At 41.8% G+C, this 25,041-nt stretch overlaps 1 protein-coding gene across 1 annotated transcript; it reads right to left on the bottom strand.

The window, feature by feature from the left end:
• Positions 1–166: 166 nt before the first annotated feature.
• Positions 167–24,778, bottom strand: slc43a1a (solute carrier family 43 member 1a). Its single transcript, XM_075481491.1, has 15 exons — positions 24,519–24,778; positions 18,975–19,130; positions 18,383–18,575; positions 17,763–17,818; positions 17,232–17,308; positions 6,435–6,527; positions 5,971–6,104; positions 5,755–5,882; positions 5,024–5,170; positions 4,902–4,937; positions 4,654–4,789; positions 4,354–4,483; positions 4,165–4,238; positions 3,669–3,792; positions 167–2,701 (listed from the first exon to the last, which is right to left on the bottom strand). Exons 2-15 carry the CDS (start codon positions 19,126–19,128, stop codon positions 2,504–2,506), a joined length of 1,680 nt encoding a protein of 559 aa, XP_075337606.1. The 5' UTR covers positions 19,129–19,130; positions 24,519–24,778; the 3' UTR covers positions 167–2,503.
• Between the last annotated feature and the right edge of the window lie 263 nt (positions 24,779–25,041).

A 25,041-nucleotide genomic window follows, 5' to 3' on the forward strand; every position in this document is an offset into this window, starting at 1 on the left:
GTTTTCATGGTAATGTATAAAGAAACTAGGGGAGGCTCAAGACGTGCACAGTGCTGTGCTGACAGTACGTGTATCTATAGTTTGAAATCTGGGGTGTACATTATGGCAGCCAGTGACAAATGGTAGATGACTGAAAGGAAAGAAAAAAAGACTAAACACAGTACAGTCGTATTTAGAAATTTATTAACTTATCAAATGCACATGCTGGATATATTGATTGAAGGTGGGAAAGGTTAACTTAGCCAGACAGTCCCAAATATACAGTCAGATTAACAAACGTTGGTGTTGTTCATCTGATGGTGCAGTCTTAACATTCACATAAATCTGATGTTTTCTCCTGTAGATTCTGTCAGGAGTGTTTCATTCCAGGAAGCCACTGATGTTCGTCCCGTGCATAATGTGCAAAAGGACGTCCCGTTAAGTGGAAGGCCGTGAATCGGCTTTAACGCAAATCTAGTGGCCATTTCGCTATGAGACTTCTAAGGCAACAGAATTTATGGTTATGGTTGAGCATCACGAGGAAAGCGAGAGCCAAACTCAAAAACCTCAGCAGCTTTCACTGAAATGCACTTATTAATACAAAGCATAGAACACAGATTATCAAGCAGAATCAACACTATTTCTACATACTGCTGTTGACCGCACGACTAATGCTTGTGATATTGTTCCTGCGTGCTGTCCTGAGGTCGCGTGCTGCACTGACTACCTTTACAGTCCCTAGAGATGGCTTTGGTTTATAGAGAAAGATGTTTGGCAGAGGCAAATAATCTTAAATTCACTTCTACAGCGATTAAAAACACTAGGCGGAAACAAAACGCATCTTTTCTCTCAAAAGAGAGAGCAAAGCTGAACAGGATGTATATGTGAAGGAAGCTTGAAAAAAAAAAAAAAAAACAGCAAAATGCACCAGAAAAGAGAAATGAAATGAAAAAAAAAAAGAAATGGTTACAATGCAAAAGATTCTGCATGCGGAAACGAACATATACATCAAACAGTTTGTTCTAACTTTGGAGGATCTTTACATTTTTCTGCAGCTGGCTGACACACAGGAGCCACCGACTGCAGCGAGATGTTTCCCCTCTATTGTCAAATGTGAATCAATTTTTTAAAAAAATTTTTAAAGTGTAACTGCAGCCAGTGTTTTCCTTAGTTGACTTCAGTTAATGTACTTCCATATGCTGCACACACCCATTTATAGTAAAGGAGGCGAAAAACATAATACAACACATGCCAGACCTCGGTTCTATTTACAAAAAAAAAAAAAATTTGCTTGAGGTTTGCTTGCTCCTAAAGTCAATACACGACAGTAAGGCAAAAGCAGAATACGAAGAAAAATCACCCGAGCTTCTTTTATAACAAGCCCACTACACAATTACATTCCCTTTTCAATGCTACTGCAACTATAAGTATAAAAAAAGACACTTAAATACACATCTTATACACACACTAGTTCATTTCTGTGCATAAAGCAGTACAAAGTGTTTCAAATATTGACACACACTGTGTGTCAGAATGACCCATATCAGTTACATTTTTCCTTGAAAAAATGTTTTTCCTACATATATACATATGTATATATATATATATACATATGTATATATAAACATTACAGAAATGTAAGGGCTGAATCATTATCACGTCTGGAGGCACAAAGAAAACTCAGTAGGTTTTTTTTCACAATGGGCATGTAAAAACCTAATCGTTTATATTTCCAAATGTGGAGAAAGATGGACAGAGATGGAAGTCTGTTGCAGAGACAGTACAATAAACGGAAAGGAGGTAGATGTGGTATCTCAACAACCAGCCTTTCTTGTGTGTGTGTGTGCGTGTGTGAACAAGTGGGCTCAGAAATAACACCACAAAGCTCCTTCGTATGTACCGCTATTCTGTTGTCTTGATGTTTTACATTTTCTTTGCCTACGTGCTGTTTTTAATAGCTTTGGTAACGGACATGTTTAGTGTTTGCTGGGGGACGACAGTAGAAACAGCACAATTAATACACCTCATGATTGCATCATCACGCTTTTTTTTTTCAATACAATACTGAATGGAAAGTGTCACCTTTCTCATAACTAATATTCTCATAAAGTGTTCTTTGGTGTTAGCAATAATTGTGATGATTGTCAGAAGACTATATAAAATAGTATTTCAAGTACTGCTGTCTTTGCATCCGCTTGCAATTGAACGCTATGGCTTTAATTGACACTAATTCGGCTCTTTGGACGTGAACCAAAATAAATAAACAGCAATGAATGAAGATGGCACATGTCGTCCGTGAACTAAAATAAAAAAAGAGAACTTAACATCTTTCGCAACAAAACGGCTCCGTGGTTCAGTTTGTGATGAGAAATATGGGCACAAGCATTGACAAAAGGAAACCAAAAAAAAGCGTGTACCATCGCAACAAAATCTATCAGGAAGAGTAGATTGCTGGTGTTCATTATTGAGGCACGTAGAAAAAACGAATCTTAACAGTTCCCGCGGTCTTCGGCTCAGTCGTTGTTTAAGCCTCCGCCGCACTGAAGCCGTTGCTGTGAGGTTTGTAGCCGTTCGCTTCAGAGTGCTTGAGGGCCTGCATCTCCTGACTGGCAGGTAGCCTGTCTCTAACCTTCTTTTCCCTCAGCAGGTTTCTGCGGTGGTAGTACAGATAACCCGGCAACAGGAAGCCGAAAAATGAGAGAATCAGCAGGCCGACGTTGATCTGAAAGACACAGAAGGGGCATAAGTAAAAGTGAGAGCTTGTCGTTTCAAGGGCAGCGGTATAAAACTGTCCAGTGAAGGAAATAAAATGACATTTTTAGTGAGAACTGGTCACTTGAAAGCGAGAAGACAATACAAATCTGTAAAATAGACTTTAGAGTGTGAGTTATTTGTTGGTACAATGTTCACCAATTAGTTTAGCATGCTGGGTACATGTGGTCATGCTATTTTACTGCTTTCGGTGCAGTTTCCTTTATAAACGTGCTTATTCAATCATTTATACACATGACTTATATGTTATGAAGTAATTTTGGAGTGCTGTGTTAGTACCTTTACTGAAGTAAATCCTCTGAATATTATGATCATGAAAAATACCCAAAAGGTATTCTTTTCATAAATCATTACGATGTATTGTATCTGTGCTGTTCATTAGGTGTGTGCACATTGTTTGTATGCATGTATGTACACCGGGTGCGTCCTTTATTGATTGTGATTGTTATTCACAATCATCATTTTTTTCTTATTTTATAATGTTTTGTCTCTATGTTAACCAAATGTTAACCTGCTGTTGAAACTAAAGAAAAGGGAAATATACAGTATATATGATTTAATATAGTATATTTCTGTCTCATTTATCTGTGACTACAGGGCCAAACTTTAGTACAAAAAGATGACCTGGCTCTTTAGTCTGGTATTATAGCACAGTTAGGATTAGCAGACATTAGAGAAGAGGGGAATGTGTATAGTAGTTTAATGTTTATGTGGATAACCCTCCAACACACATACAAATGATTAAGTTATTCTTTGTGTAACGTGTGTTTTCTCCACACAGAGTTATATGCCTTATCATAATTAAACTGTGCCTTCAGAAGCAACATCATTTCCAACGCTTTGTGCCACAATGAGCAGTGCTGACAGTTTATGTCTATCCTGGTGTGCAGGAAATCATCCACGAGTGTGTTTCTCACCCAGTAAGCGTCTGCGTGCAGATGCCCGACCATGATGATGAAGAGCGGCTGCTGCAGCAGGGCGACCACGGCGCTGATCATGGACTGGAGCCCTGTCAGTGTTCCAAAGTGGTTGGACGGGTAGCTGTGGAAGAGGTATGAAGTGGTTAGAATGGGATATACCACTGAGCTCCCCAATAATCTTTGTGGTTAAATCATGGACAAGTTATAAGACAGACACATTCACATACTCTGCGAGTGACTACACAAAAGGCAGCACGCCATACTTTTGTTACCACATCTGGAGGCTTTTATCACATTGTTAAGCTCTGCTTTACTTTTAGTGTTTATATGGTGCATAGTTTAAATTCTGTCGTGACACCACTTAAATGTTTGCTGTGTGATCTAAACAGGAATTTTAATAAACTGTCCATGCCTCGGGTAACTTATCCTCTAGCTGTTATTGTGCTGATGTGCAAGTGATGATGTCATGATGTTATGTCAGTGCCACACTCACACAGCAGCATAGAGGCCCCCACAGCAGGAGTGGATGAAGCCTCGGACCATTGTGTGGAGGATGAAGGTCAGAATCTACAGTGGAAAAAACAGGAAAAAGGCATTATGTGGGTTTGAGTCGTGAGACCTTTTGTTCACACAACTGATTTTTGTGTGGCTGCTCTAAGGCGTGCGTTGGTGTGTGTGCTACCTGTAGAGGCAAGTTGTCAATAAGACAGCAGCATCCAAAAATGATCAAAAGAAGGTTAGTGAAGATGAAAGCCCTCATGGCGTTGGTTATCTTCTGGATCTTACGATCTCTTGTGGGTCCACTCGTCGGTCTAATGGAGACACAGGAAAACATTTTCTTACTTAAATGTACTTTTGTGTTCATCTGATATCAGACAAATGATGTCAAATCTTCCTCCAGCTTCACGTGTTTCCTGCCTACGTCTGAAAGCCAAACGCTAAACAATAAAGAAACACATCTGTCGTGTTTCACTGCATGTACCCCTTCTCTGTGCCTGAGGGGGCGGCCTTCTCATCCGCACACTCCTTCATCTTCCAGTCCATGATGTAGCCGATCAGAGGACACGTGGCCAGACACAGCAGCTGCAGTGTGCCAAAAATTGACGAGTAGAAATCAACTGAAAGAAAACATATTTTTTAAATTGACGAAAAAGTAAAAAAAAAAAGATCTTCGCATAATAAGCCACGTTAAGTATGAAAAATCGAAGGTCTTATCATGAAACTGCTCACCTTTCTCTTTTGCCTCAATCACCATCTGATCATTTGCTGAAATACATAAACAAAATGATCTTAATAACATGTAATAATCTGATAAACTGTACGCTTTTGTTAAAACATGCTTGGACACTCACGATGATCTACTCCATGTGTGACCATGAACTCCAGCATCTTGTTCATTGCCCCCATAAAGAAGATGATCCTCAGCTGCGTCATCCCCATCGTAATAAGACTCCACAGGAAGATGGGTGAGAACACTGACCGGCGGAAAGAATTAGCATCTAAGAGAGGAGGAGAGTTTTTTTTTAATTGACATATACAGTGTGAGAAATGGTTATCATACCATCTTGTTGATCATACTGCAGTGTGATGGGTTACAGGAGGATTTAACAGGTCACAAAAGCTGCATCTTTTCAGAAATTTCGAGAACATTTCAAATTAATCTTTTCAAAGTCAAAGTCAAAGCTGATTTCCATAATCAAAGTCACCACATTTTAGGGAGATGTCCTGCTTTTGTGTTTGGGTAAGTCTCCGGTAAATTATCCCGCTCGCTGCTGTAGTTCAGGCAGTCAAGCAGAGCAGTACTAGCAAATTCAGGCATGACCGACCTCAGTCTCCAAAATCATCTGTCAAACACGTCCTCCCAACTTGAGCAGAGAATTTAACTGCAAAGTTTTCCATCTCTCCCTGTAACATGTCAGTGCCACTCTGCAGCCGCCCCTTTCAACCCCCTCTAGCCCCATAACTGTGGCTTCCAGGTGAGAAAATATACATGATCGTATTTCTGCTAAATATACTCCGCTGCTGTAAACAAAAAAAGTTTTCAAACTCAGGCTGTATAAATGAACAGTGCTTGTTGACTCACTGGATGCAGCGTCGGGACCATTAGGAAGCTTCTCTGTAGAGTGTCGGACGTCTCCGTTTTTCTGGCCCAGCCGCTCTCCGACTGTCTTCTGGTCAGACGAGGGCAGCTCTTTCAGAGTGAGGATCTTGCTGTAATGAGGGAGTTAGGGTTTTCTTTAACACATTTAATGTCCTAATTAGCTGGGAGGAGATGCAACAGGCTGGCGGCCACACTGACCTGTAGTCCACCTCGTCAGGTGTGGGGAAGCCATCAGACGGCCAGTTAAGAAAACAGTTGAAAAAGACAAACCCTGCGAGACCCGCCCACATCCACATGATCACCTGGAAGGACACGCCTGCATCGTAGATCAGCTGGGGGAGGACAGAGAGAGTGGTTTTTTCGTAAAATTTCCTCTTGTGTTTAAAGATGCACTCACTGAGGTTATTTTCTACCTCAGCAGAGCAAGCTACAAAGACCACATTAATACATTCCCCATCCATGCTCACAGTCACGCTTGCAGACATTTTTGAGTCATCAGTTAACCAACAACGCACGTTATCTGCCTGCAGGTGGAAGCCGGAGCACAGCTCGCACAGGCACATGGAGAACATTCGAACTCAACATATACAGGCCCAAGTAAGGCAGCAGATTTGACTATGCCGACCCCTCCCCCAGCTGTTAATATAACTGTTGTGAATTACCTTTACGCCTGGGAAGGTGACAGCAGAGGAGGCGTAGGAGCCGATCATCAGAGACATGATGGTGGAGCTCACAGCCCCAAACATGTTGGGGAGCTGAGGGACAAAAGACAACAGATACAATCATTATAAATAAGTTCACTGTTGGTATTTGTGAAAAGCGTGTGTGTGTGTGTGTGTGTGTGTGTGTGTTATGCACCATCCTGAGCTGAAGTGCACCAGCAGAGGGCAGACAGATGCTGTGTGGGAGCGGCATGAACAGACGCTCCTCTGTTTCACAGCGTTTGCACTCAGTAACTCCATGCAGACTCATTAAGAAATATTACTTTCCATGTCATGGGAGACGAAAAATAAGTCATGATCTAGTTTGGGTCCTGACCCCATAGTTCAAACACAGATTAAGCTACACTGAGTCACCATTCACCGTCTTTATTCTAGCAATCTCAACAAATTCCCATAGTTCGGATTAAAAATGCAGAAGCCGATCTATAGCCAGCTCTCTATGAACTTCACAGGACTCTTTAGACCCACCACGAGGGCCTGCATGACACATGGCAAAAAGTATGTGGTGGCAGGCACCAACACATCATATATTAGGTTGACCTATTTACAGTAATAAGTAGATTAGAAAAAAATAACAATGACCTGTTGTGCTGGCAGCACACTAAGTGCTCTTTGATTAGAGCTTTAAATGGGTCAATCATGATTATAAAATCACATGTGGGGGATTGTAGTTGTGCTGCATGACAAACTCACTTTTCTCTCTGAGCACTGACCACAGGCTTTCCGAACTTCTGCGAGCGTCACCTAATCTCCTCGCTGTGTCAGAGTGCACTGAGCAGTGTCAGTGACCCTTTCTTCCTTTGCACTGATCTCACTGTACAACATTCATGAGACATTAATGAGCTCAGTGCTGAGCTCGGGCCTGGCCTTCATGTGGAAGGACGTGGGGAACGACAGACGGAGAAATGGAAGGACTTATGTGAAAGGATGCCGTATCACTTTGATCACAAATTGGGTTGTATCAGGGGATCCCTGCTGCTGCAGACTGGAAAACCAGATCAGTGTAAACGTCTGTGGCGCTGAAGGAAGCTGCAAAACCTAGGGTAATCCTCTGTTGAGTCCTCGGCGATCCATTACTAATATAAACACGGTAAATGTCGCAGCTTAAAGTGTAACTGAAATCTTCTAATAACTCTGAAACTATGAAGATCACTAGGTAATGAAGTGCTGCAGTCTGTGACTTTGTCTTCTTATGAACAAGTGGCACAATTTTAAAAACGCACTCTGAAACAGATCTCACCGGGATTGAAATGCAGATAAAAACAGAATGCTGTGATGCGCAACTTGTGTATATGTGAGTACTGAAACAGCACAGGGACAAAATGACAGAATTTTATAAAGCGTCTCTTAATGTCACTTAACATGGATAATGAAATTCCTATTTTTTTGCCAAGGAATGTCAGTCTTGAATTGCTTCATTATTTACCCTCCCTAAGTACCAATTAACCCAACTAGCTGGGAAAATGCTCCTCCAGCACCTTTTTATTTTCAAGTGCGCTACAGCCATCAAAGTCAGCGGGAAAAAACAGCACCACTCAAAAGTTCCCACTGAAAATGAATGGGTAGGTGTGTCCAGACTAGAAACAACAGCACTTCTCAGTTTGAACCTTCCATATGTTGTCTTTTACCATTTGTCATATGAACATACAGTTTACAATTTTTGCAAATAATTGCATTCTGTTGTTATTTACTTCTCACTCAGCGTCTCATCTCCGTCAGAAAGGGGCAATCGATGGTCCAAGACCTTCGTTTGGCTTCTAAATCCAGTAGGATGCAAAGGTGCGGGTGTGAGTGTGAATTTGATGTTATCGGTTGTGCGTGGAGGTTGACCGCTGCCATGAGATTGCCCTACAGTAACAGTTTGAAGCCAGCAGGATATAGCGTGTGTCTGTTTTGCACTGGGAAGCATGAGGTCACTTCAAGAGATGCTACCAAGTAGTTAGCAGTTAAACAGGAAAAAAAATGGTTTCCTCTGGGTATTCAAGAGGGACTCGGACTTTCTCAGCAAGATGAGAAAAGCATCGTAGAGAAGACCCATCTTCATTCAGAGATTCTGGGAATCCTCAGGAATACTGCACATCACCTACATGGCTATAAGGGCTGGGGTGCCGGACTCTGTCGGCTGCGGAGGTTTGTCGAATGTATGCGACAGAGTCTTCTGATCACACACAGGAGTTTGTGTCTCCTACAAATGTTAAAGAAATTCCAGCGGTGTGAAATATCGTATAACTGACGTTTTCTCTCAGGATACGGGCAGCAAAAAATCTACTCCTGCCCTAAATGATTCGTCTGGGATGCAGAAAGCAAGTAAATGCGTGTGTGCATGAGCCGTGCACGACTAGCAGACGCCATAAAGCACATATTTCACACAGGGTATGCAACACATGTCCTGCATGCTAACACGTGACTGTATGGAGGCACACAAGGGTCAACTGGTGTCAGAGAGACACAAATGGAGCTTTGGCTTTTCGTTTGTCACGACTAATCGGTTCAGGCTCTACTCCTGCTGTGCTCACTCACTTGAGTGTTGTAAGACTTTGGCACTGAGTTTAATTAAGACTTTAATCATTGGGAGAATGAGCCAAATGGTAGATTAATGAGCTTAGAAATTAGTTTCAGCTCTAACCATGTGGAAGAAAGGTTGGTTACAGGAAGAGAAAGTGAAAAAAAAAAATGTGTAGGAGAGGAGGAGTGCAAGAGACTGGAACAGAAATCACGACAGAGAAAGGTAGTGGGAGTACGTTTTTTTTTTTGGTTTGACTGATCTCCCCATGCCGCAGCTGCAGCTCCTCACTCTGTGGAGAACGTAGCAGGAAACACTAAACCACAGCTGATTAGCACCGGCTTCTTATTTCCACCTCCACTCCCTGCCGCCCTCTAACTGTTCATAGATTGGCCAAACCATCTTCCCTCGCAGCGCTCATGTCCAGCTGCAGCAGACTTGCATAACATGAAAACTGGTCAAATGTTAAGACGTGATGGAAGCTTTTGAAGTCGCTTCGTGTTTGACCCGCAGAGTCACGCTCAGTTCCCTGCAGTGGCTTCTATTTGCTGAGCAAATTTTACAGACAACTTTCATAACTCCAGCAATGAACAACTGAACACACATTTATCACCAGCATGTGATCAGACGGGCCCCTGCACGCAGCCACTTCTGTTTGAGGGCAATCCCACGTGTTACAGTAAATGTAAGAGGCTCGTCCGTACTTCTTGAATGCTAATTTGACACCAGTGAAACACAAGCTCTGTCTGTGCGAACATGGATCATTAAAGATGATGAAGCACGACACGAGGAATTTATTCAGCCTTGCCTTCCTGTAAATCTGCACAAAAGGCACAGCACATAAGTGAGTACACACTGGTTCATGAGGGCATCGATCACTCAACTAACTCACTGACTCGCACTAACTAAACTGCTAAGAAGAAAAATGGAATAGTGCAAAAAGAGTGCAAGATTTGGTCTTTTTTTTCATGTAAGATACAGCCACAGAGAGTTCTTTAGATTAAGAGTTGCAGGGCTTTGAGTTCAGTCCACCCTCTTTGCTGGCGTCACACCAGCTGCAAAGTGTGCCCATTGTGTGTGCATTCCTGCTGCCTGTTCAATCTGTTCACATAGCGATGCCTCTGTTAATGACTGTAAATTTGGGTAATCCGTGGTTCATATAATTTGAAAAGTGAAAACATGAAAGTTGCCCAGTCACATGCAACTGCAGAAAATAAAAGAAAATCATTATCGCAACAGGTAATCTAGACTTGAATTGTTTCTGCCTGCTTCAAGCGCTGTTTGTTAGTCTGTTGCATGCATGGTTACATGCCTGCTACCAAGCTGAGCTGCAGCTATCTTGAACAGGACTTTTTAATCCCAATGGGATTTCTTACTGGTTATATAAAAGTTTACTAACATTTTTAAAAATGCGGAATTTCCCAGAACTTGTCAGAGAGGTAAAATATGGCGGTAACACCAGTTAAATTGTGGTAATTTCATGTAAAATTGAGAAACAAGAGCTGTCTCGGTAGCCTCTTACTTTGTATACATTATATTATTCTCTCTATTATTTTTCTTTTCTATTTTGTTACCATTTTCAAACAGTCACTCCATACTTTTGTAAGGAATTCATATTTCTTTGTCAATTTTATGCTTTAGTTGCCAGCATGGATTTGGATAAATACACGTCTTATTGCAATACACATAGAAAACGGGCACACCACTAAAGGAAATTAACCTGGTTATGTGGTTTAGTTATTGTATTAGCAATGTCCAATACTGCCCTTCACATTTGAAGGACTTGTGCCACAATCTGTGATTTTATGTATGTTGGAGGTTAACAAGTGATTAATTGTAATTCCACATTAGGTAATGCTAATACTTCATTAACACTATTGTATTAAATCACGTGAGAGACTTATGAAGAACACAATGTAAACTAACTGATTCCTGTAGACTTTAACTCAACAGATTCTTTCATTTCATCAACAATTTCGAGTTATTACTCTCAAGCATATGGTTTCAGTCACGATGTCGCGCCTGTGTGCTTTTGTCCTTGTGCTCATTTGCTCATCAGAACACCAACAACAGCGTCGAGGTCAGTGAGCGCCAGTAAACCCAATCATAAGTGTCGACAGAGGCAACACAAGCAACAGAGGTCAGATGGGGACAAACAGGAAGGAGGGGGGTGATATTAATCTTGTGCCAGTGTGTGTGTTTAATGGAACGTAGAGAACGCGGTCAAACACTGAAAGGACTTTCCATTTTGTTGTGATGCCGCTACACTGAGTCATGAAGTGACAAGGTGAAGTCACGCTGATCAGCTGAGCTAGTTTTTAATTCTAAGTAATAAAATGATTAGTATACAGCTGTGAGGGCCACATATGTCATGTTTTGTCTGAGAAATGCAACAACAACATGTTGAACCATGCTTTGATCTAAAGTCTTGTTCCAGCTTTTTTTTTAACATGGAGTCATTTTAGTGTTCTAGCTTTGAAAAAGTATTTGGAAGCAAGTTTTGTTCTTTTATTTGCCCTTTAATTGGCCAAGAAAGTCTAACTGAGATATGAAATCCCCTGTCAAGATGGCCACATAAAACCAAATTTTGTAATGTGTATCGCAGCATGACATGCCAAATCCATTTCTTAAAGAAATGATGAAGAAATAAATAACATCACCAAAGTTTAACATTGTACAATGTTCTTTCTGGCTGTTTCTGCCTTCATCGCTGCCCGATATGATCCGGAAAAAAACAACGAAACTATAAATGAAACTTCCACTATTCATCAATTCATGAACTGAACTTTCACCACTTTGACCATTATTTTAGCCTTCTATCTTTTACTTAATTTCTGCTGAGCTTACTTAAAGTGGACATGACACGATCATTTTCAGTCATTTAATTCTTCATCATGGGTACCTCTAGATTGGCTTTGCCAATAACTCAGAATAGTTTGTAATAAGTTCAGAAGAAGGGAGAGCTTTCTCTAAGGGGAAGCCTCCTACTGAGAAGGGAGGATCTGGCTAAAGTGTCTTCTGATTGGCTGAATTCTTGGAGGTCTGTCGCGGAGGCAGAGAAGGGTATGAAGGTGACTTGTGAACTCGCACTACTGGGAAGTTCCGAAGAGAAAACTTTGAGAAACATTTTGACAACACGTGATGCAGCTGTACGCGTTTGTGCCAGAATTAGATCCCGAATTTCAAAGTCAGCTGTATGACGAGCTGTCACAATGAAGATTACAGCAGGATGTCTCTGGTTAATAAATGTGCTCAGTACCTGCAGTTGTGCATTTGCTTATGTGAGTGTTTCTGAGCAGTTCAGATGGGTCGTTGAGGAAGCTGAAAGGGTCAACTTGCCCTCAGAACCAAAAACCCATTCGCTTGAAGTGGATAACGTGCACGCTTTAGCTCTCATGGGAACCTGCTGCCTGGAGAGTTTGACCATAAAAGGAAATCCTGCCGTTTACTCACTGTGACGCGAGTAAAAAAAAAGTGAAGTCACTGGTTCTTCATAAAGGTATGAATTGTGTTCATTTAACTGAGACAGGTGTTGTTTGACACAGCCAACACACAGAAAAAAACCTGTAGGACAACATCATCTGTCCATATCACCCTGAGCCCTCACTATCCAAACATCAGTTTCATGGTTATTTGTACACATAAGACCACACTAGCACACCCAAATGTTCCACAGTCGTGTTAAGCCAAAAATGTGTGTGTTCGATTTTGTGTAAAGCCGTGAAACATGATAAGAGCAGAAAGAGAGGGCATAAGAAGGTTCAAAAGACACATGATTACAATTCGCCCTTGAGTATTTTGAGTAGAGGCAAGTGGGTCGAGCTTTGGTGAGGGTGTGTGTCCGACCGCGGGCTTTCATTGGTGGAAACTTGCATCATAGACGGCCCATCTCTGGGTTGTCATGTGCAGCTCTGACGGAAACACAATGTACCCACACACGGCACAAACTGGAATACTTGTCAGGACACGAGGCAGAGACGACAATAAAACTCTCGATCATGTCGGTAACAACTGATACATCGTACCTAGTTACGCATGCCTGACGTGAGTGTACACAAACACAGTTTCCAGTCACAACACACAGTGTTTCCTCAGCTGGGGCAAACATAAGCCCTGACCACGCTCAGGCTATCAGCTGCCAAAAACTTTTTCCACTCATCCGTTCCAGGTACAAATTTCTACATTACTATTTTCTCCGAATATAAGTTATGTAACCTGTTGTTTCAATGATATAGTGTAGGACACTCTCAGAAGATACACAAGGCAAAGTTGCCATTTAATATTCTTAAAAGGATCCTCTCCTTCTTTATAATAGTGTGAATACTTAACATGAAGCTGAAGTCAGAGGCTGTTTATAACTTGCATTAAACCTGCATTAAATTATGGGGCACCATACCAATAGTCAACAGAGGTGCACTCAGTTAAATGCCAAATAGTTTAAAACTACATTATCCTTCAGTAGCTGTAATTTTCGGTTGAAGAGATGAGTATTTACTCTCATTTAAAGCTAAAAGGTAACGATTGAAAATACAGGCTTGCAATAAAAAACAGGTGTTCTTTGCTGGAGGGGTTGTGTTGCTCTTCTTTTCTAATGCCTACTTCTGAATTCAGGTCATGCATCATACAGGTCATGGTTTCCTTTTTTACTCTTCAGAAACTCTGAGAGTCACCTTGTCAGCCACACTCGTGGTGCCATCAGTAAATAACCTTTTGCACTCATGCAGCCCCATAACATCATACTGCCAACTCTGTCAGTGTGGTTACATGGTACTGAAAGGATCGGATAATTGGCTAAATTATAATAAGATTGAGTTATTAAGTGCATGTAGACACCTTATTCTGACAAGAAATTGGATCGGATCAGATTAAGACCCCGAGATAACTCGGTTGAAAGTCAAATTAAACGTGTTTGCAGACGGGTGAAGCATGTGGTGAATTAGACTTTAATTTCTGCGCATGCTCGAGATTTTTTCCCGTGGTCGTGAACCAGAAGTCGGAAGAGACGATATTACTGTTGTTGTTGCCGTCAGAAAGAAACAAACAACGCGATGGAGAATGCGCCGTTGTGCATAGCGTTTGTGCAATAAGCAGCTCATCACAAACGAAAAGTAGAGGGACGTAGCTTCATCTTGCTCTTCATTCGCCATTTTCTCGAATGCCTGAGTTTGATTCAATTCATTCACCGCAATATATCCAAGGTTAATTACCCTTGCTCAACTCATTCTTATTGTAATTTAGCTGATAGCTTGGTTTCAGTCACGTGGTCGTAAGGGGGCGCGGTTTTCAGATGGTTGTCAGGAAGTAAATATGGCGACTCCGTCTATGGAGGAAACCGTTCCAGAGAGTCCGTATTATAGAGATTTAGAGCCAGTTTCTAGAATACGATACAAACAATTATTGAGTAAATATGTTGGGCGGGACCCGTACCTTATGAAGATGAGTGAATTTTCTGGAGAATATAAGGATTTGTCGACCATCGAGGCTGTGGACACAACCAACTATCTGGTCCTTCAAACATCATACTACACAAAACAACAATGAAGACCTACAAAAGTATGGAGGCGTACAATTTTTTGTAAGCGGATGGGTCCACAACCTTGGTACTAAACGGTTCCACGACGGATATTGTTTGGTCTTCGCCAGGGTGAGTTATATTGTTGTTATATTATTTTATGTGTTAAGATGCAAGCAGTAACCCGGCTATACATGTAATGTAACAATAGCAACGCATCTTAACGACGATGTTAGCCTGACAATCGCAGGGCTCTCAAATTTTCAAGTTTGCTTGGAGTGAGATTCGGGCGGGGCAGGGGCCGGGCCGTGTGCGCGCGGCAGGGGGGGTTCTTTAGTTTTTTTTTTTTGGGGGGGGGGGGGGGGGGGCTGGTCTAGCCTGGGTGCCAGCCGAACTTAGCCCCGCCCATAAAAGTTTTGGTCGGGAAGTTCGGTCTGGCTCTGCTCAGTTGGGAAATCATTATGCCCGACCAAGAATTGGTCGGACCAATCAGATTGCCAGGGCGGGCTTTATACGATGATGGACAGATGATCAACAGGGACATTATCGACTACGTCACTAAAGAGCTGAACACGGCTGCCGCTGGAGAGCTAGGGTGTGTAGATTCTGCCATCGAGTCTGTTCTACAGGATCTCCACATTGCATTCATTTTGAAAGACGAACAGATGAACGTGATAAAGGCTTTTATCGATAGAAAAGATGTTTTTGCCGTCCTTCCTACAACAAGTGTGTGTTGCTTAATCTACGTCACATACTACGTTGCTCTGATTGGTTTTAGGTCTGTCCAATTGAGCGAAGAGGCATTTTTTCTCCTGGTTCGGTTGAAACACGCCCCATACCCAAATCTCTATTGAGCGGTATCAGACTCACATTCTGACTAGAATCGTGAGTATGACGTAGTCAGGCTAGGGCTGGTCCCTTGCAGTATCCCATCGCCATAAACTAGCTACTTAAAGAACAAAGAAATTGTTTTATTTATACCAAAATCACAAATCTATTTTAAAATAAATTGTTTTAGGTATGCAAAGTCTTAACTAACAAAACAATTTTATGAGTGTTGTTGTAAGTGTTTGTGGCAGATTTTGATGCTTGATGACTGATATTGGAGGCTCCCATTTAAAGCACAGCCATTTTCACAGTCATGATGGATGACAGAGTTCCATTCAGAGCCAACGTGTTCCTGGTCTTGGTCTTATTGAGCCCTACCATGGAAAAAAACCCTCTCTGCATCAGCATTTCAGTGCGGCAGAACTAATACCAGTTTGGCAATTGTAGATAGCCTTGGGAATCTGCTCATACCAGTCACCTTTGAAAAAAATTAACTACAATTAATTACACTCCTACATATTTTTCATTTTTCATTAAGTTGCTCATGTCAAAGGGTGTGTGCTGAATATTTAGGCCCACTACTCCAACGAACACTTTAATCGGCAGGTATTGGTCTTTTACAAGGAGTAGGAAAACTATAGTAACTAATAAAAGATTCAAATAAATGAAGATATGACGTGCTGATGACCTGACGGTTCTCTTCCACCTCCAGCTCGTCTACAACTTCTGCACGCATTCAGAGCATAATAGGTTATGTCCGCTGTGCATTCATGGAACGCGTGCTTGCAGCTGAAAGCTATTTCAGACCTCACCCGGCAACAAGAAATTCTGTTTTCTGATTGGCTGAGAAATTCTATTTTGTGATTTGCCGATGGGTTGCTAAATCAAGACAACTGTACCAGAGCTATAGTTCTGAGCTGTACGAGCGCACAGTAACCTGCCATTGACTCATTTATAGTATAGGCCATTAGAATTTCTGTGCGACGAAGTTGATCATTTCTCAGCGTGAGAAATGGCATGTGTGGCGTGTGAGCGTGTGAACTTGTTGAAATGCGTGTGTTTCACGCTCATTGCGTGACACTTGAGAGCCCTGCAGTCGTTTATGTTTCAAGGTAAACCACTCTCAGAGAGCAAACAAAACCCCACTGAAGACTTGGATAATTGCGAAGGAGGATGGGGATGTCATTGCAGCTCATTGTAATTGAATGGCAGGGTTAGTAATTTATGTAGGCTAGGATGTTTACGCTAGGGATGCCTAAAAAGTCACAATGAAGCCCATATTAGACTACCGGAAAATTAATAATTATTACTAAGTAAATGAGTATTTAACAACACCCCAATGCTATATAAACACAGCCACAAAAACAAAGTTAGTAGTTAGCTAACATACCTCTGACGAAGTGGTCGCTGCAGACACGAGAGTAAACTGACTCTGCTCCTCCCGACTGCAGACGTAGGTTTGAAATCCATTTTTTACGGCGTTGTTCTGTTAGCTTTTTACATTTCTCACCTTTGTGTACGACAACCTTTGGTATTCTAAAAAAACTTTTTTCTTTTTCACGGGTAGAACGGTTGGAGCAGCCGTAAACAGCACAAAACACGGGCATCTTGATTTTTTTACACAGCAGTTCTATGGGCAGACTTCACTTCCTGACATCCATCTGAATTTCACGCGTTCGCGATGCAGCACTGTTACGTCACGAGAAACCAAGCTATTATCCGATCCTTTCAGTGCCATGTAACCCCACTGAGTGTTTCACTGTGGAAGTCCTGGTCAGATTCATGTAAAACACATTCAAACCCCTCTAGGCTGAACTTTTGTACTTTACGGGAAATGATAAACACATGTGCGTTACTTTTTGTTTTGTGTTACTATTGTTGTTGTGTGTCTCACCGTGATGGAAGTGAAGGTCAGGCAGATGCCTCCAAAACCGTTCAGGGATAGAGCCAAGAAGATAAGCGCTGACAGATCTGCAGAGAAGAAGATAAACGTCACGGAGAAAAGTTTCATCTCAAACAAAATATTGGTTTTAGCAGCACAACACAGAACTTGAGAACTAATAACACCTTTGTGTACCTGCAAAAATTAAGATGTGAAAGAGCTTTATCCTGCTTTAAACAGCAATTTGTGGCTTAAGATCACATTACCATGAATTACTATACTTTTATTTTAGTCTATTAAGTGGCAAAAGTGAGCAATCCTCAGAGTAATAATTGAGAATGCTCCTCTGCCTTGTAAAATCAAAAAAACAAAAGCTCCTGGCTGTCACTTTAAAACATAAACTGTCCTGAAGAAAACTTTTCCACAAGATGAGTGTGGTGACTATTACAGCTGTACGTATTTCTGTGAGACGTTTTGAACTTGATTATTTGATGTCCATCTGATATCCATTAGATATTCTGGTGTGTTATTGCTTGTACTAACCATTAGGGTTGTAGGCAGACGCAGCCATGATAATGCACGACAAACCAAAGCATGAGCTGCAATGAAAAAAAATCATTTCAATTAGGGGAACAAGAATAGAAACTTTCCAAAGGCCTCGATACAAACGCAAGATAACTCACAGTTGATGACTCAACAGTATCTGAGTCATAGACAAGCTAATGAGGAGCTTGTGGGAACATGTGTGAGTGTTTTTAAAAGCGTGTGTGTGTGTGTTTTAACTAAGTACTGTGACTCTTTGCGTGCTGTAAAGATACTAAGAGCTGTCCAGCTTTACACTAACAGAACATTTTCACATAATTAGACTAAAAAGTTTCCACAGCCATTTATAGTGTGCAAATGTAAATTGTGCTCTCCCTGCACACACACAAACTAGTGGCCGCATCTATGTCTGCTGATTCACACACTTTGAGAAAACAAAGGAATTCCTCTTCCAACTTTAGGAATGTCATCCATCCACTTAGATGTTTCGTTCGGGGCAGTTGAGTGTCCATGTGACAAAACCTTTCAGTGCGCAAGGGCGTTTCAGGAGTTCAGACACACCAGCAGAAACACATCTTTTTATACTTGTGACACACCTGTGCCTATTCTACAACCATTACCTGCCCACCAGCCGAATTGGACGTGGACCAAACTTGTCCATCAGGATACCGAGCGGCAGTGTTGTGGCACTGAGCAGGAAAGAACCGATGGTGAAGCCCAGATTCAGCATCTCCTCCTGGTCCACACAGCTGAGCCATTTCTCTACCTCATCGTCAGAAGAGTTGCCCAAAGACACGACCACGGAGTCATTTACTGTGGGAACATGTTGACAAAGGAGGTGTGTTATAGGAACAAAGCCTGCAGTTACACCTTTTAAGATCACTCTAATGGTGATGACAATATGTCCACCGTCAGTGGTTTCCAGTTCAGTGGAAAAGCCGAAAGCCATTAACGAACGACTGTGGCACCCTGTGGTCCTCGGGCCCTCAGACATGACTTTGTGGTGGAAATGACTGCATGTCACACTAGCCCATCTGTGACGGCGCCATTAATCCTAACAAATACTGTATGTACATACATGCTGCCATGTAAATGGTTTCTTTTCAGGGAAAGCCTTTCTCATTTCAGCAAGACAATGCCTCCAGACCTGTCACAAACTGAATGCATTTACTGCATTATGGAACAGATTAAAGTTCATTCAATCGAATTTACCTGAGCACAGGTGGGAGTAGAAGCCTTCCCTCTTCAGCATGATAAGTAGGGAGCCCCAGCCCAGCAGCACGGCCGAACACAGCAGATTTTCAATCACCGCCGTCACCGCCATCCACCAGCGCCTTCTATAGGCTTGGAGAAGAGAGGGCGCCATGGCTGTTGAAAGAGAGGACGAGGAGGGAGGGACCAAGGCAGAGTGGAGAAGAAGATGGGAAGGGGATGAGGAGGAGAAAATAATTATCAATCACACTGTCTTTTTTTTATATGATCATATAAAACATACTTGTTTATCGTAGATTATTACATAAATGATAGCTAAATATCTTTGGCCTTTTTCTTGTTTGCTTACATTTTTAAGGCCAAACTGCCAGTCAAAAGGAAAATCCGCAGACAGGAAAGATCCAGTTATTACAAAAAATGTATTCTGTATCCAGCCTCTTACATATTAAGTTTTGTTGATTTGAACTCTTCTTTAGAGCTAAAACGACACGATCACAGATTTTTGTTACAGATCTCACTGTGTGCACATGAATGGTCCTCACAACTGAGCAGATGGTGGTTCAGAATCGAGGGTGACTTTCAGACTTCGTGGTTAGCTGTCGACTAGTTAGTTGAATGCAGTCTGGAGAGTTAAACAATAAATAAATCAGCACTACAGCAGAGCATGCTTTATCCTTCTCAAAACCCCCAAATAATGGATACAAGTCTGTTACACTAACAAAGATCTATGTGTATGTACAATACCAAGCTCCAGTTTGCATGCTCCATCTTTTATTAATAACTCAACTCTGCAACTAAAAGTTGACTTTTGTCATTTGTTTATCTAAGATACAGTCATTTTTCCAATTACTTCATGAATCCGAAATATAAAAACATCCATAAACATAGACATGTAAGAACATTTACATTTACATTAACGTTTATTAAATTTCTCTTAACAAGCCGGCTAATTGTTCAGATAGACACTCAAAAGATACTCACAACTTGAGTATAAATATGGATAACACAGAGTTCTGAGTGAAGATGTTCACATTTTGATCCTCTGAACAAAGAAAAGATTTGTTTTTCTTTCACTCTATTGACTTTAAGTAGTTTTTCTTTGTATTAGAAATCTCTAAAAAAAATTTTTTAAAAAGCTCTAAAATGATGCACTCTGGAGACATCTGATGGAGTGCTTTGAGGTGTTAAATATTCTCCTCAGTTTGCCTATTGGAGGAATTGTTTTGTAAATCCTTGCTGAGTACCTGGCACCTCTCATTGCATTGTCCACAGCAATTCAGTGACAGTGGTCTTCATCTTAACCAGCAGAAACAATACTGAACACTCAATCAGTTTCTTTTGTTCCGGAAATCGGGGAAGCACCAGAAAAGGCTGGCATTTCCATCTCTAAGCAGCATAGATTGACTGAGTGAGTCTGGGAATAACAGCAACAACAGTTTAGCTTTGTTTTTTATCTCACTGAAATAATCAGGTCCAGAGCGAGTGGTGATGCGACTGCTATGTAAACACCATTGAGCGCTCAAACAAAAAAGGCTGAAACTGGCCGGCTAAATACAGTCAGATCAGTCGTGACCACCCTGAAAACACAGACACATGCACACAGACAGGACAGGTCGCTGTAACCTGCGGCAATAAAGTCAAGCCAAATCTGACAAGATATCTCAACAGCAGCACAAACATTTGAAAAACATCTAAACAAGAAGACAAATGTCCAAAAATAAAAAAGAAGTTGCTCTATCTACTGCAGAGGACAGGGATAGAGAGGCAGATATGCTGCAGTCAAGGCCTCATGCGGGAAACGCACACGTCTGAATGAAGTGTGTGTGTCGTGCTGAAGAAACAGGGGGGCCCTGAGGGCACAGATTTATCTCTGCGTGTGCCCATGAGGCGTGTGTGTAATATGATTACTCACAGTCCAGTGATCTGCCTCAGTGCTGAAAAGAGAGTTTGAAAAGGAGGATTTCTTCGTAATTGACACCCCATATAGAAAAGAAAACCTTTGAATATTTTCACGCAGACACAGATTTAACTCCCTGGTTCACAACATCGAGCGACACAGCACTCCTTCAGTCACTTGTGTAAATATGAATATATTCCACAAATGAACCTGTTAATTGAGCCACACTGTAAAAGGTGTGCGACTGCTCTCAAACCAGCCGTCCTCTTCCACTTGAGGTAAAAAAAACAAAAGTCAAACAAACTTAAATGGATGCCACAACTGTTGGCCTTTGTGCTCTTGTTGGTCCTTTAGCTTTGCTGTTTACAAAAAATAATTTTTTAAAGACGGTCAAAAATCATCAAGATTCCACAATGCCTGTGGTTCGTTCTGTTTTTTTCCAATCTTTCATCGAGTATGCAAACAAAGTTAAAAACTTACGTTTGGCAGAAATTACTCGTATCATAACACAATCACTACCTTTGAAAAATAAAAACCACTGACATTAATACTGTCCTCCTTCTCATAGTTTCCATAATCGTGCCTGTCACTTTGATGGCACTAACATCAACATACAACCTTTACATTTAAAACATACTCTGATATGGGGAAAAGTAACGTTTCTGCCATACAACTGCAGGAAATAAAACCCTCAGTTATCCTAGCTGATCATTTTCAATCTCAAACGTCTGTATCTGTGCATTAGCAAAAGATAAAATATATTCTTAATTTTTGGAGTAGCCAACATTAATGGAAAGTCCTCCTGTGAAGTCATGGCCATTTTGCATTGTAAAAACCTTCTTACACTGGTCAAAAATTCACTAACATCTGGGTTTTGAGTGCAGAAAAGGAAACTTATTTCAAATCACTCTGTAGTTGTTATGGGTATTTATCAGCTCCAGCTTCAATTAGTATTGATGGGGACACAACAACACCAGCGAACACTCTAACGTTCAATGATGGTGCTGCATCATGGGATATGATGCTAGCCCTTCCTTTTGTTGTAGTTACAGGCTTGTACCCTGGGAGGTAGTGGTAGTTACTGGATGGGTTGGTTCCAGCCCCAAGACCGCAAAGGGTTAACACACTACTACTACAGGCATTGGGAAAGGATTTCATCAGCTTGTTTTAGTGAGGGTAAACCCATTGCAAAACCTAATTAAACAGGCTGCTTTTGGAATAAGCACAACATCAGAAATGGGACCCAAAATTCAGTGTTGAGTGCAAAGAAAGTTCAGCAAGAGAAGTTAATGTGAAGCTTCAGCAGTCTGATTTAGACAAATCCAGCTGTAATCTAATCATATAGTGCATTGCTTTCCTATCTTTCTTTTTGCTTTCTTCATGAAGGAAAATGTTTCTTGCACCTTTGTTGCCTTTAAATTGAATTATCTCGATGAATGAAAAGCTGCATAAACTTTCTTGACTCTGAAACTCTGAAGGTTAATCTTGCCAGTTTCTTCTTTCTTTGTCAAAACTTTTTTACCATGTACTAAACTGGATTCAGACCTGCGCATATTGTCGAAACCAATATGAGAAAATAGGCTATGTATGTGTACAACGAAGAGAGGATAGACACAATCCATAGAATTCCTAAGTATGGATGCTACCGTCACAAGTGTTGGATTCACAACAGAGGCTTCATCGGGACATGCAGAGATCGTACCACACACTGGCAGCCATTACTCAGGAGACAACAACTGATACAGGAGTCATGCCTGCAAGGTGCCAGAAGCCCTCACAGCGTGCGTTGTTGTGCTATCAAGTTCTCACTTTGTGTCTGAGCACAGGTTAAATTAAACATGTGGACGTAAACGCGACAAACAAGTTACGCAAGCTGCTAACAAGCATCTGATCAACTTCCTAAACCTCTACCTCTGCATTCCGCATTCTGGCCGTTTCCCACCTGTTTAGTGCCGCAGTTCATTAGAAAGAGCACCGTGTCTCTGTGGCGAACACGAGTGCTCCTGTGTTGTGATAATGCAGGAAGGTCAACACAACGAGGACTTGCCGACAAGTAAAACATGAAAGCAATGTGTTTTAAGTGTTGGCAGGCAGGTGTGAGCTCCTGTCATAGCACTGAGAAGTGTGTGTGTGTGGCGAGAGAGGGCAGGAGGCCTGGTTAAGTTCCATATAAGGAAGTTGTTTCCTGAAATACCTGAGCACCAGCTGAATGCTGCAACATTGCTACTGTTTTTGTCATGGGACTTTTGGTGTTGGGGTCTCTTTGTTTATGTTTAGGATATTTATAACACAAGGAAAAAAAAGGAGAAATACATTTCTAGGGCCTGTGTTTGAATTTGAGTTAACTAAGAGGTGTCTGGGTCACTAAGTCTTCCGCTTTCTTTCAAGTCCCTCTGCTGCTGCTCACATCCAGCGCTGCTCTCTTTGCCCTAGTGAGATATTGGTGACCTTGACCAGTCATGTTTGACAGCCTCTGCAGGACACAAAGAACCGCACGACAAACTGTTTATCCTCACAAGTTTCCATGAAAATAAACCACGCGCCCTAGGCGCTTCTTTTCCCCGCGGAGTCCAAAAAAGCAACTCTCTGATGCTGCGCGGCCGGCCGGCGGGCAGCTGTTTCTCCGCCGGCATGACCTCAGCCCGGGTCCGGTTACCGGCTCAGCTGGGCGGCCCACCCCGGGGAGAGGATGCAGCGTTCACTTGCTGGGCCAAAATGGCGAAAATATCAGGTTTACGCAAATAATGAAAAGACACAAAAGTGGCTGCGACCAAGTCTTTCAGTTCTGTTTAGCTTTTTATGTTGCTGTTGTGTTGACATGTTTAGTTATTTTAAAGCCATCATTTATCAGTCAACAACTCAACAGCGCACCAAAACTGTTGCTGCACTTTAAAAACTACTGGACCAGCAACTTTGATGAGCAGCTTGATTTGGACTCTATCATACTGAACAAGATAGCCCCCCCCCCCCCCCCCCCCCCCCCGTGATGTATTCTAAATAAAATAGTTTGCACATATCGATATGCGTTTTTATGTATGACACAACTTCACAAGCGGCATAGAACAGCCCTTTGACTATTCAAAACGCTTCTTTTAAGGCCAATGTTGATGATTTCGGACTCTGCGGGGAGCCAGTGAAAGCATCACATGTCTTTATCTTACCACTGTTTCGGACTACAACACATATCCATTTAAACCCGGGCCGAGTACAACTGCAAGGCTTATAATGGCCGAACTGTGTTCATATATGCTCACAGGTCAGAACATTACCCGAGATTACCCAGACATGAGTTTACTACTACAACACAAGAGCGAGACTTAATCAGGGAACTGCTATAAAAGCATGGCAGTCACTAAAGAGGTATTTCCGAGACAGTCGTCATCTTTCAGGCGTGCTCCTCACACTCAATTTGTTGAGCGCTGAGGCTTCATGTCGTTCCCACATCTTTTGGCGCGATTAATAAGGAGCTTCTTTGATAGAAACCAAAGGGAAAGTTGTCCCCGTGTGTTTAGTTTCATGCCACGTGTCTACAGCCGTTTATTCCAACTGCCGCCTCATGCTGCCAGCGTCTTAATACTGTTAACACCACAATTACTAACATACATAAACGATACAAAGGGTAATTGAGAGAAAACTCATTTACTTACTTGAGTTGCGTGACTTATCTGAGAGGAAACTGCTCTTTTATAAAAAAAAAATGGCTCACTAATAAGTATAAAAATTTCTATTGAAAACCAATCAACTTCTTTTTTTGTTTGTTTCTAAAACAGTGAGCAGCGACGAACTGAACCCCTAAATCGCAGCTTCCCCCCTCTGCTTCTTGTTTGTTGAGGATTGTGTTGAGGTCCTATTAAACTCTTCACTTCTTTTCCCCCCTCTAGCTTCATTTGAGACAACCCCTCTTCTACTATTTGACTTCTAATCCCCACCCTCTTTCTACGGTTAGCGCCGAGAGGTGGAGAGAAGTCATCGCCCTGCTTCTGCCTCCCTCACCGCCTGCTCACGGGACAAAAGTCTATACTGCGCTTACCTGAAGGCTTCTGTCACCATGGGCTCGCGAGACGCTTAACAAAATGTGGTGAAAAAGTTCATGAAATAATTCATATTGAATCATTCGATTTGATTCTTACACACAATTGGGCTTTTGTAAACTATTACAGCGTGACCACT

Source organism: Odontesthes bonariensis, chromosome 13 (genome assembly GCF_027942865.1).
Source record: "Odontesthes bonariensis isolate fOdoBon6 chromosome 13, fOdoBon6.hap1, whole genome shotgun sequence".
NCBI classification, from domain to species: Eukaryota; Metazoa; Chordata; class Actinopteri; order Atheriniformes; family Atherinopsidae; genus Odontesthes; species Odontesthes bonariensis.

What these genes read in the sequence shown, in the direction of transcription:
- slc43a1a (XM_075481491.1), bottom strand. Translation starts at nt 19,128, where the DNA reads ATGGCGCCCTCTCTTCTCCAAGCCTATAGAAGGCGCTGGTGGATGGCG. An exon ending in TGACCTTCACTTCCATCACG is followed by an intron (nt 6,528 to 17,231) that starts GTGAGACACACA and finishes TTTGTCCCTCAG; the next exon opens with CTCCCCAACATGTTTGGGGC. An exon ending in TGCACGCAGACGCTTACTGG is followed by an intron (nt 2,702 to 3,668) that starts GTGAGAAACACA and finishes TGTGTCTTTCAG; the next exon opens with ATCAACGTCGGCCTGCTGAT.